Raw genomic sequence first — 13,722 nt, 5'->3', positions numbered from 1 at the left:
GTCCTTTTTAATATTAATATTTTAATGTCCTAACAGTTTAATTACGGTGCATACCAGTACATTATAACCACCATTGCAGTACATACCAGCACACTATAACCACAATTACGGTGCATACCAGTACATTATAACCACAATTGCAGTAAATACCCAACACTATAATTACAATTACGGAGTATACTAGTCCATTATAACCACAATTACAGTACCCACCAGTACATTATACCGGTTGGTACTGTAAGTGGGGTTATAGTGTACGGGTATGTACTGTAATTGTGATTACATTACACCGGTTGGTACAGTAACTGGGGTTATAATGTAATCACAATTACAGTACATACCCGTACACTATAACCCCACTTACAGTACCAACCGGATTATTATAACCACCCTCGCAGTACAAACCAGTACATTTTAACCACAAAAGCAGTACCTACCGGTACCTTATGACCATGATTATTGTACCTACCAGTCCCTATAACCACAATTGCAGTACATATGATTACATTATAACAATAATCACCGTGTATGCCAGCACGTTCTAACCAGCCTAGCAGTCGTAAGAGTATATTGTAGCCGCAAATACATTACATTACATACCAGTACATTACAACCACAAAAAACCTTACATACCTACAATTACATCAGAACCACAATAACCATGCCTCCCAGGGCATTCTACCCCGATTGCCGTACATACCATTATATCCCAACCTTAATTACAATTTCAACTACAGGCAGTCCTCAGTTATCCAACGGAATCCGTTCTGGAAGTAGCGTTGGATAGTGAAACCGTTGTAAAGTGAGTCCCATGTTAATCAGTGGCGGTGAGCGTTGTATAACGCATTCAGGCGTCGTATAACGACCCATAGGGTTGCATTTTAAAGCGTTGGATATGCCATTCGTTGTAAAGAGAAATGTTGGATGGCGAGGACTAAATGTATCTGTATAATACTACCTTCCCGTGCCGCGGATTGGGGAGGGAGTTTGTTCTGGTAACACTTCCCCCCCTCGCACTCTGCCCGGCCCGATCGTCGCCCGCCATGTGGCGAGATTGACATACTGTAAGTAATGGGTGCCGTGGCTTAGGCCCCCTCCATGATAACCTCAGCCCGCAGTGCCCATCCCGAGTGGGTGAGCTCGGCAACCGGGGGCTTGGAGGGAGGAAGATTGCCATGCGAACCAGGCCCTGTACCACAATCAAAGTACTTACCTGTATTCAGGGAAGTTAAATTCGCTACAGCCGGGAGCAGAATGAATGCTGCCGCTCCCATCTTCACTTTAAAGCCGCTTTCCTACCCCCTCCCCCAGGCTGCGACAGCGGCCCAGAGACCCCAGTGAGGAGAGGGGTGGGCTTGCCCCCTGGTCATGGCCATCCCTCACCTAATTGGCTAGAGGGATTGCTGTACATGCATTTTTAAGCTATTCAAGAATTCCCCCAGAATTTCCTGCTTTGCACATTGTTTATTGATACACACAAAGTACATAAGTACTGTAGTGTGTGTGTGTGTGTGTGTGTGTGTGTGTGTGTGTGTGTGTGTGTGTGTGTGTGTGTGTGTGTGTGTGTGTGTGTCAACATGGAACCTGCGATTTTCACAATCTATTTATACTTCATAATGGACATGTCTACTGCTCCTTCTCAGGAACAGAATCTCTTTGTCTTTTAGACCATTTTACAATTATTTAATTAAGGAAACATTGAGGTTGACTGCTTATGAATGGTTCACAATAATTCACATAATATGCTTCAGTTTTTATAATCTAGATTGGTAAAAATTAGTACAGAAGTTTTGTATTTTCTTTGCATCACTTGTATATTTGTCGGCATAATTTGCACGACTGCGTTCTCTAAGCTCGTTACTGTAAATCTTGAAGGCAGAATAGTCCCTATTTACACCCTACAATATCAAGGTCTATTTATTAAAATCTCCTGGCTGCTAAACTGAGACCAAGTCAAATTAAAAGAATTGCACCAGATTTTTGAAAGATACAAAAAATAATTGCTCTCAACGGCATTCATTTCTTTGGTAAATGTTATACTGTTTTTACTCCAGTTTGGTCACCATTTTGTTTTTATCCGGGTGACTTTGTTGAATAGAATCCATTATTTATTAATATTTCCTTTTCTGCCTTGCTTGCAATTCTTTTTTAACATCTGTGCTGTAAAATACAGTTTTGCATGTAAACCAAATACTATTGATACGTTTATTTTCACTCCTTTTACCCAGGCATTATTATTATTATAAATTTAGGAAAAATATTTTTTATTTAACTAAACTTGACCGTAACATTTACATTTGTTTTTTTCTTTTCTCTTACAGCTCATGTTATAGCTAAAGCACAAGGTCTAGCTATCTTATCTGTAATAAAAGCAGGATTTTTGGTAACAGCTCGGGGAGGTAGCGGAATAGTACTAGCCCGCCTTCCAAATGGAAGTAAGTCTTCAGTGGTATCTCTCTTTACAAGATATGTTCTCATAAGTTAAGTCCCATACCGCTGATTTGCCTCTCCAAGATCCTCCTCTGTCAAATCGCAACTTTAAACTCAATATATACAAGACAGAGCCACTGATGATTCCACCAAAGACAGGTCATGTTCCACCCTTTGGGATTTCAGTTGATGGCATAACCATTTACCCTGCTCCACAAGCACACTACTTTCATGTCATATTTGAGTCTTTCCTATCATTTCTGACCACGTTCATACTCTTGCAAAGTCCTGTAATTTCTTCTTTAACAACATTTCAGAGATGGGCTCCTTCCTCTTAATTTACTGCTAAAACTCTTTGCATGACACTAACAGGGAAGCAACCCTGTCCCAATGAGGCTGCAATACAAAGCCTCAGTATTCTGAAAATCTAGCAGAGAACTGGTTAATTGCGGTTAGTTAATTAACCAGCTCCACCTGGGTAATCCAAATAGGATTAAAATTCCTGCTGAAAGAGACCAAGAGAGACTCTCTTGAGCATACAGGATAGGGCTGATAACAAGACACCAAGGGAACAGCCCTATTTCCACGGTGCAGCAAACCCAGGAACCTACCAGAGGCTGGACCCTCAACAAACACACATCCATCCAGAACTAGAGACTGATTTGAAGGGCCACCTGCATTGAGGTACCTTTTTGAGACTTTGGGGTGATAGACTGGTAAGGGGCTTTTCCTCCGAGTCTTGTAAGAGAGGTACTGGAGAAGTAAGTTAGCCCTTACAAAGGGACAGGTGTTTGTTGTTTTTGTATATTTCTGTTTGCTGTGCTGTTTAAAGGGACAGGCTCAATAAAGACATATGTTAAGTTCACCCTAAACGGTCACGATTTGCATACCTCTGCACACATCTCTTACAATAACCATATCTTTTCTTGCTTGACTTTTGTAGATCTTGTCTGACTTCTGTAACCTACTCACAAATCCTTCATTCTATTCTAAACACTGAAGCTAGAATCATCTCATGTCCAAACCCTACATTTCTTTCAAGGTTGTTTCCTGTCCTTCAAGTTCATCGCCCACTGCTTACATTTCATTTTTTAGCACTTTTATCTCAACACACATGACTGGACAAAGCCTCTGCTGCAATGTGTTAGCCTGACATGTTTCAGACTATGGTGCTGCATCACAGGCATGCATGAAAGTAGAAGCCTGGGCAGAAGAACCAGGTGACTAGTCACATTATTATACATGCAGACACATGTGCCTTAATAGTGCTACACATTTTCATTTCACCATCTTTTTCTCCATGTATTCATCCCTTAATTTCCACTGATTTCTGATTGAGAAATAACTGGATTTAATGTACTATCGCCTGTACATATGTTGATTACTATACACAAGGAAATTTATTGTTATCTACTATAGATGACAATGAATGTTGTTGTTTTTTATGTACCTTTTTCATTGACTAACATTTGATATTGGCAGACTTTCACAGTTTTGTATTCTAATCAAATTTTGTTTATTTAATGTGCAGTAGCCATATCTGGTTGTTTACTATTAAATCTTCACTTTCTATTCTACATCCTGCACCCCAGAAATGTGCACTCCTTATACCATGAATTTATTGTGTCTACCATGTCTCCTTTCTGGTCCAAGTTTTATTAAATGTAATTCAACTAGAGAAAATGCATGGAGGTTACATATGCAAATGCATTTGAAATGTTTTAATCTTTTTTTCGTTGTTGTTTACGTTAGGATGGTCTGCTCCTTCAGCCATTGGCATAGCTGGACTTGGTGGTGGATTTGAGATTGGAATTGAGGTAAGTGTTGGGATAAATATACAGAATTTGTGTTCTTTTCAGAGATGTTCCTAAAACTTACAAATGAATCATTGCACATTTGTATTTATTCTAGGTCTGAATGTGTGAAATTATATACAGTGCCTTGATATCAGAAATCATGATTTGCCAAAACTAGGATTGAAGCATTGTTTTAGTAAAGAGGAGCAATTGGCAATAATGCTTTAAGTATAATAATTGATGGCATATACTTAATTAGGGGTGTCATGTAGAGCGCACGTGACCTGTATATGGGAAATGGGTTAATACACAGCTATCTACCTGATTTAATCTTCACCCCACAAGGTCCCTCTAATGAATAAGATCTCCCGAAAATCCGTCCCAAAATATTGTACTGTACCATCTGTCACGAACAGCACACTTGTGAGCACGGGACTTATATATGCAGCCAGGGCAAAACTCGCCGACTCACTGTTTTCCTTCGGAAGGTACTTCAAATGAGTTAATATTTACTCTTAGGGCAGGTCCATACTGCCGAAGACCACGCAGAGGCGTCCGCGCGATCACATTGCCTAAAGGCATTGATCACTCCCATAGACAACGCGGGCAGCATCAGGAGGGAGCGCACGTTGAGCGAGAAATCACTTTAACTGACTTCTCGGCGCGACAGCCAGGTCACGTGAGCTTTTCGCCCAATGAGGGTGAACCAACTCCGTGACGCCCCTAGGCACGCCCCCATGGCGCGTCTACCATGGTCTGAAAATGCACCCGCTTCACGCGGGTGACGTCACAGCCTTCGCACGCCTCCGCACGGGCGAAGGCTGTATGGCGTTGGCCTTACTCTGTTTATATATCTATCTATATCTCCGCTGCTACCACCAAAGATTAACGTAAAAAATATATATTTTTGCCAGTGTCTTCGGTCCCTATTCACTAAAGAAAAACTATACACTTAACACACACAGCTGTTTTAGCAAAATGTGTCCGAAAATGTAATTTACGCTACAAAGCGTGCAACAGTTCAGAGCCAAAAGTATTGGTTATCAAAGTTTGCCTTTAATATACACAAATACAGTGCTTCAGTTATAGAAAATGATTATTACAGGAGCATACAGTTTATAATAAATGCAGTTTCAGTTTTAAAATAACAGGATAAACATAAGCATAAATCCCTATACAGTACGTTACCAAATTTCATTGGTTATCCCCAGAGAGGTAACTGACATAGGAAAGATGAGAATTCACGTGTCTGATCCCAGAACACACCTCTGTTGATTTCTGATTTCATAACTCCAGGGCAAGACATATACTATTCTTCTCTCATTGAAAACAACATACTGTAAGCCTACCTCTGTCATCAATCACCCACTGACATTTTTACGGCTTGAAAGAAAAAAAAACCTTCTTCGGACTTTAAAGTCTGCCTCAATATACAAAAGGCTTCATAACTTTGTTTCTATAATATTTAGACACACGCTGTCAAGTACGGCATGCGGCCTGCATAGGGACAAGGGTTAATACTCACGCCCACAAGCTCTCCCTCTCCACCTCCGCAGAGGTCTGTCAAATGGACAATATCTCTTCTACATGACAAGGATTAATACACAACCTTTAAGCTGCCCCATTCTTCACCTTCACAAAGGTCCCTCAAAGGAGTTCCATCTCTCCTAAATCCGTCCTAATATACCACCGCCACGAACAGCAAACAAGTAAGCACGTGACTTAGATATGCAACCAGGGTTAATACACACAGCTACTCTAGCCAACTCACCTTATTTCTCCACAAGGTACCTCCAGTGAGTTAATATTAACCCCTACTCAATTGCAAATCATATCTATCCACTGCCACCACCTGGGGTATGCAAATAAGATGTCAAATTAATATTTGCCAGGAGTCCAGGTCCCGGTGTATTATAGAAAAAACTATGCACTTTAACACACAAAAATCAGTTGTAGCCAAATGTGTCTGAACATGTAAATACTCTCTCCAGAGCGTGCAACAGTTAATTCAGAGCCCAAAGCATTACTTATTAAATGTTTAAATATATATATATATATATATATATATATATATATATATATATATATATATATATATAAAAACACAGAAAAAACAGGCGCACTCATAGCGTAAAATTGTATAACAATAAATTTATGGAGTAAGGGATAAAAATGCACACTCACAAACAAAGCTGAAAAAAATGCGTTTTTGAGTACAACTCAGCCCGTTCAGACGCAGGAACCCAAGGAGGAGGACTTCGGTGTGATGTCCGCGGTGTGTCTTGCCACAATAGCCCCTCTAGGTCCTGGCAGGGACCGAAAGCCACGAGGGACGCCGCCTTCCCCTCTCTCCGGTGCTACACAGAGCATACACTAGAGTCTCGCGTGGACTCGATGATGTCAGCGAGGTTTCAGCCGGGGAGAGTTCACAGTGTAAACAGGAACTTGAATGTCTGAATGGCTGGTAGCAAAATGCTAGCAAAGCAGCAGGAGTGCAATAATGTAGATGAGTGCAAATAAAATATATAACCTGGACAGTAGGCTCCACAGCAATCTCTACGCGTTTCGTCTCAAGCGAGACTTCATCAGGAGATGGTAGGATAGGCATTACATACAGTTATATAGTACACATGACCAATAAGATCATAGGAGGCAGAGGATTAGTAATGAGATACACATGATGAGTATTAGGGTTGGATTAACCCCTATATATGCCAGAGCACACATAGATAAGGATTCACAATTTTAATCCTAAAGACCAAGTATGTTGTAGCATATAGTATTAGACGCTTCAACCGATGCATAAAATATATATCACAATTATAGACCAGAAATTAAACATACAAGTCAGCCAAAAAAGGTTAACCTGAAGAGTTAAGTAAAATGTCATTGGTAGTTGACTTGCATAGTAACATATATATATATAATATGTATAATACAGTAAACAGATGTCAATATGTGGTAAACAATACCCTAAGTATAGAGAGATAGCTATATAACCACTAAATATAGGAGGAGACAACATAGGTGCTAAAGAGACCCAGAGGGACCCGGGTAAGGAAACAAGAGACCAAAAAGCTAACAGAACAACTAAAAAAAAAAAAAGGGGTAGTGAGACATATATATATATAATGTAGGTAAAGGAAAAAAAAAAAAAAAAAAGTACATAAAAATGAAATTAAAAAACAAAAATTTTTTTTTTTTTTTTTTTTTTAAATGTGTGGACCAAAATAGGAAAAATATATATATAAATGCTGAACATAGAATGGAAAAAAATAATAAATGTAAATGTAATTAAGAATAAAATTAAGCATTACTTATTAAATGTTTAAATATATATATATATATATATATATATATATATATATATATATATATATATAGTGCTTAGGTTACAGAAAAAGGATTACGAAAACATACGATTACAAATAAATGCAGAACAGCTTCTTAAAATAAAAGGATAAAACATAACAGAAAATCCTAAACATTATCAAATGCCATAGATTTTCCCCAGAGAGGCCACTGGTTCATGAATATGAGAAATCACAAATTTAGTCCTAAATCCACCTCTGTTGAGATCTAATCTTCATATTCCTTGCTGAGACTTAAATACAATTATTTCCCATTGAATACAACCTAAACCCAGCCCCCTGTCATAAATCAGCTGTGAGATTGACGGTTTTACGACAGATGGTAAAAAAACTCTTACCAAATGACGTTTACCTGTAGCCTGCAATATCTAAATGTACTCATTACTTTCCTTAACTAAAAGACACACGCGAGTCACATCAATACATTCAGGCACTGACGCAATGATTTGATAAGGGTGGATGGTAAAGTCCGCCATAATAGTCCCGATAGTTGCGCTGAGCAGTAGCGACATTCGACAAAGCAGTCTCTCTCGCTCGCCAACATTGCGCAACTGAAGGAAAGGAAGCTCACTTCCGGCTCCTCCTTCACTCAGGGTATCTTTCTCCCATTGGTTCGTGCAGTGATCCCTCCCTCTGGTGGAGTTTAGAGGAGGGTCATTCAGCTGCACGTCAGGACTCGGAATCGGCTCTGAGCCTATCACAGTACAAGGGGGCGCAGCCACGGCTTTCGCAACACTTCCCTAGTCAGGGCGGGGTTCTACTCTTCGCGCCATACCCAGCCAGGTTCCTGCAAAACCTTTCCATGCAAACAGTCCACGCGGTCCCCCAGTTTGGCGGGAGCCGCCATATTGGATCACACTGCAGCCCATACTCTCTACAGGTTTAACGTGCGTCGTTATCACCGTTTGGAGCTCGGGTGCCTCATTTGCAATGTCTCTTATACACACCATGTCCTCACTGGTGGCTCCTTCTTGGGGAAACCAGCGAATCCAGGCAGGACAAAAAGGGCGCGGCTATGGCTTTCGCTCCATTCCACAGCTTACTCATAATGGGCGTCTCCGCACACGGTATCTCAGCTGTCCACACAGCATGCGCGCTTCTCAGTTCTGGCGTGAACTGCCATTTTGGGATCTCCACGCCGCGCGGGGCCACATTAAACACAGCTGCCATTTTCATTTCTTTTCTTAATTCTCGCATGGTGCTCCTCTGCTGGGCAGCCGCCATGTCGGTGTAATAAGGTATGCCAGCGTGCACATCTACATGTATCTCAAGTGTATATGCCTTCATATGATGTTGCTGCAATATACCTCAGGCTAGGCTAAACTCTCTCTATTGTATGCTGCACACGGTATCAGTCCAGTGTAAGTGCTCTGCGGTGTATAGTCTGGTTACTGGCTAGAAGTACTTAGGATCTGCCCTACCGTACTTAAAACGTCACCTATGTTGGCTACACATAGCGCTGACCCTACCAGAAGTTCCTGACCCATGTTAACCAGGCTACTCCCTTAGGCATCCCACGACTACCTACCTCAAGGTGACTACACTAGCAATAGTCTTGTCTCCAAATCTATCTCACACCATATAAGGGGCATCTAGGGTGTGCTTTGCGAGTAGACATCCTTCTCCTGACTACCCCTAGACTCCCTTCCTTCCGCAGCACTTTCCTGAAAGCATACATGTCTCTGTCAGTTTGCCTAGCTGAAAGCCTGTCCTGATGATATAGATCTCAGCAGCACCTCCAAATGTAACGGTGTTTCCCTGGCCCAATCTCATATGAGCCCTATCTCCAGGAACCCAACCGATATTACATAAGTTGTAGTGTGGTGCACCTGCTGGCTTACAAGACTCCCGAGTTTCCCGCGATGGTATAGGGAATGGCATCAGGACTGGCTCGTGAGGTATAGCTGAGTCATACTCACTATTGGTACAGCGCCTCCATCTCTTCCAGACCCCCAGCGTAGTAGGGAGAAGTCTCTGAAAGAGAACCTCTGTGTGCACCTTCTTCCCGAATGACTCCACAATCAGGACAGAAGCATTCTTTATCTTTGGCATCCTTTATTACAGCCTCCATGAACATGCTGCCCATCATAGCGGCCGGTCTTTAGCCGCCCATCGTAGGCTGTCTACCCAAACGATGTCCCTGGACACCACACCTAGTCAGGGCCCTAGAAGCTGTCCTTGCTCTTCCCTTAGTCCCTGATGGCGTAAAGGGAACAGTCGTCCACACCTCTCCCCTAAGGGAGGGCCACAAAACTTGCCAGAACCCTGGCAGTTTGCAGGGTTCGACTAGTCTCACTCATGAGGGGTGAGACACTGCCTAAATACAGGAAGTGCTGTGCACTAAATAGCTCCAATAGGCACCACCCCTGTGTCACTGCAATTGGACACAGAGTCTGATGACACTACCTTCACTGAATACTACACAACACATGGGGGTGGGGGAAAACCCCATGATTACTCCTGGCAAACCTGCCCTTACCAGGGATTATTGCACAGGAGGAGAAAGACACATAACCCCAAAACTACACCGGGTTACATATGGTTTCAACAAAGACTTTACATTTTAGAAAGGCAGATCTTAATAAACCATGAAATAATCTACAAGGAATACATTGAGATGACATTTTTCCAGGAAAAAATGTGGAAGATAAAGGATAAATGGGCAGTCTTCAAAAACATTGTTGGATAAGTACACTTATCAGTGTATTCCCTTGGGTAATAAATGTAGCCATGTGTAAAATTGGTGTACAGATCTCTCTCATGCTGGCAGTAATCCTGGTAAGAAGGCAGGGTTGCCAGTAGTTATCATGGAGGTTTGCCCTCAAACCCCTGTGATGTGTCATACACTACCGGCACATTTTATTTGAGTGCGGCTAGCTCCGCAAGCCTGGGGATGCCCCGGCATGCTAGCCGCACTCCCTCGGCGTGCCGCGCGTCATCGGCGTGCCGCGCGTCATCGACGCGCGGTCACGCGTCATCGGGTGCCTGCGCCCCCTGCACGCGCGTCCAGGGCTCCCCGAGGGAGCCCTGGTGTCCCGCGATGTGGGGGATGGCGGCAGGGGGTTCCGGGGGACCCGGCTGACCCGGCAGCGGGAGAGAGAAAGCCCCGATCGGAGGGCGCTCCTCCGTGTCTTCGGCGCACGCCCGGCACCCTCTGGCACGCGCCAGGTTACTGCTGCGGCCGAGACCGGGCAAATGCTCAAATAAACTCGGCCACAGCAGTATGTAGCAAAGGAAGTGACAGCATGTTTTGTGTCCACTGTTAGTGACACAGAGGTGGGTCTTTCTGGGGCCTATATATTGCACAGCACTCCCAAAAGGTGTGTGTCATCCAGTGGTTGATCTCTGGAGTTCAAGGTCTGCAGCAGTTCAAGTCTGTCTGTCAGAGAGGCACGTGGCACGTGACAAGCAGAGTATCCAGGGCTCTGGCACAGCTGGTGGTCTCCCTTAGGGGAGAGGTGGAAAGACAACTTAATTAGAGTACAGGAGGAATCTTCTGAATGGAGGGTCACTACAAGATGTGCGGCTAAGTGTCAGCCGCTGTGATGGGCAGTCTGCCACAAGACATGCTAATAAAGATGCCCATGAAAAGACCCTACTTGCCTTTGCGTGGAGTTACTCAGGGAGAAGGTGCACCCAGGAGTTCCCCGTCAGAAATTCTTCATTCCCTCCCCCCACTCCCATAACCAACCCCCCCTCCACCCCCCCCCTTCATCCCCCCCCACTCCACCCCCCCCTTCATCCCCCCCCCCTCCATCCCCCTCCCATCCATCCTCCCCCCCGCCCCCCCCACCTACCTTGTCGCCCCCTCCCCTCCTTCCCCCTCCATCGCTTCTCCCCCCCCTCACTAACTAGTGGAACCCCCTCCCATTACCCCTACCAAGGCCCCCCCCCTCTCATCGGGTTAAGCAATCAGAGCATGCTTCAACGTAGGAATGTGCCTCCATCGATTGATGTTCCACCCGGACTCCCAACTCCCTGGGACCTGATAGGGCTACCCTAAGTTTAAAGATGTTCCCCTCCTTGATTCAGTATCCCACAAAATGTTGTTGTTGCTCTGAATAGAGCCTCTGTTCTAACTCTCGGCTACTCAAAGGCTGAGACAAGTTGACTTTCCTGCTAACACATAAAGGAACAACCCATACGGTTCCCATGTAAATAAGTTCAAAGGTTCAACTTTGCCGCATCAAGCTACCAATCCCATGCTGCATTCCCCTCCCTCACCCCAATACCCCCCTCCCTTCCACCCCCCCTCCCCCCGCCCCCCCCTCCTCCCTCTCCCCCCTCCTTCCCCCCCCCCACCCCTACCACCAACCCTCCCCCACCCCCCTCCCCGCCAACAACCTTCCCCTTCTCTCTGCTAAAACTGTCTCCAACAACATGGTGGAGAGATGCATTACCCAGACTAGCTGCAGGAGGCAGCGGAACCTCCTAAATCTGTAAATCTCAAACACCTAATCTACTGAATGTATCTTGCATATCCTGTACATGGTTTGATGTTTATGCCTAAACTCGTCCTTACCTGCCCCAGATCCCATCCCCGTCCTCCCCTCCCCACCACCCCCCCCCCCCCGTTGCTATCTCTCCCCCCTCTTCTTTTTATTTTTTATTTTTTTTCCCCCCCATCCACCGTAAGGAAAATGGCTCTGCATTAATATCGGTCAATGTATGCTACATGTGAGTTGTATTGTACCAACCATCACACGATGACCCCCCCCCCTTATTTTTTCCCCCACACCCCCCCCCCTCCCTCCTCCCCCAAGGATTCCAACTCTCCTGATACAACTCCTACCAACATTATTCCAGCAGGTATCAAGAGTCTACAGCTTTTCCTAAATGTTGTTAATGCCTAATCTGGTTTCAACTGAATATGTACTGTATATTTTACATGCTCTCTGCTGTTCACACCCAATCACAACCTAAAGGGCTCCACCCCTTACACCCTTCCCCCTCGCACCACACCCCCTCCCGCCCTTATCCCCCCCCTCTCCCCACACACATTACATAGAAAGCGAATGAAAATGACTACTAAGTGAGAAATGTACGTAAACTGACCCCTCCCCCCCACCTCTGCCCCCCCTCTCTATCGCCCCCCCCTTCTTCCCCCCCCTCCACCCTCTTCATTCCCCTCTCTCCCTTTGCGCCCATCCTCACACCTGCCACTTACCCTCCCACTTCAATCCGCCCTTGCCCACTCTCCCCCTTCCTCCCAGATTCCCAAACACACCCACACTCCACTGAATGGATAAATCAAGGATGTCCCTTCCCCTCAAACTCCCCCACACGAAGGGAAACAGGGCTTCGGCCGCACAGATCCTATCTGCCCTGCCGGCGATAGGCTCCCTAGAAGCCTCACCAACCAAGACACCCAAGAGAAAGTAGGTTCGGGCGAAACCTTAGACATCCAATTGTCTCCACCCAGCCTGGCTCTGCTGGAGACCGTTACCAGACCCGCCCCCAAGGGTCTTAAACCACACCAGCCGGTCTTTAGGCTAGACCGGTTTAAAACCTTTTAGACCCCATTAGGGTCGACTTTCCTTCCTTCTTCTTCTACCCGCTGTCACTGTCCCAGCGGCCCCCCACCCCACCCCCCGACCTCCTGTCCGTTTTGGCTGTTTATCTCTAGCATTAGACCAACAAAAACACACACCGAACCCCCCGCAAGGCAAGAAACCTCCACTACCGAGACTCTTCCCCAAGCCCCCCCTCCCCAACAAGAGGGGAAACCACTTACAGGCCAACAACAGTTCTAGATAATATGTCTCACCAAAAAGCATTAAAAATTGTTTCCCTAAATGTTAAGGGCCTACATAACAATAGGAAGAGGCGTCTGGCCCTTCAGGAAATAAAGAAGTCGGATGGTGATGTTGTTTTCCTCCAGGAGACACACTTCACGTCTCAGGAGCCGCCTAAAACATTTCAACATGCGTATCCGTTGAGCTATTTCTCATCATTCAGTAGCAAACGCAGAGGGGTTGCCATTCTGATCCGTCAGGGCACCCCATTTAATCTAACAAAAATTCAGGCAGATCCAGAGGGAAGATTTATTGTAGTTTACGGCTCACTTTCAGGCACGGCAATCGCCCTTATTAACCAATATGCCCCAAACGAGAACCAGACAGAAT

General features: G+C 44.7%; 1 protein-coding gene across 5 annotated transcripts in view; it reads left to right on the top strand.

The window, feature by feature from the left end:
- Positions 1 to 13,722, top strand: part of SH3YL1 (SH3 and SYLF domain containing 1) — a 153,293-nt gene that overhangs the window by 41,700 nt on the left and 97,871 nt on the right. For 4 of the 5 annotated variants that reach the window (XM_075598257.1, XM_075598255.1, XM_075598254.1 and 1 more), the window contains exons 3-4: positions 2,322 to 2,435; positions 4,183 to 4,247. In XM_075598257.1, the coding sequence (XP_075454372.1) occupies positions 2,322 to 2,435; positions 4,183 to 4,247 (179 nt within the window). The remainder of the gene's footprint in view (positions 1 to 2,321; positions 2,436 to 4,182; positions 4,248 to 13,722) is intronic. The other variant, XM_075598256.1, reaches the window with a different exon arrangement.

This window comes from Ascaphus truei, chromosome 4 (assembly GCF_040206685.1).
Source record: "Ascaphus truei isolate aAscTru1 chromosome 4, aAscTru1.hap1, whole genome shotgun sequence".
NCBI lineage: Eukaryota > Metazoa > Chordata > Amphibia > Anura > Ascaphidae > Ascaphus > Ascaphus truei.
Note: the sequence above shows the minus strand (reverse complement) of the source record. Positions and strands in the feature narration are given on the sequence as shown.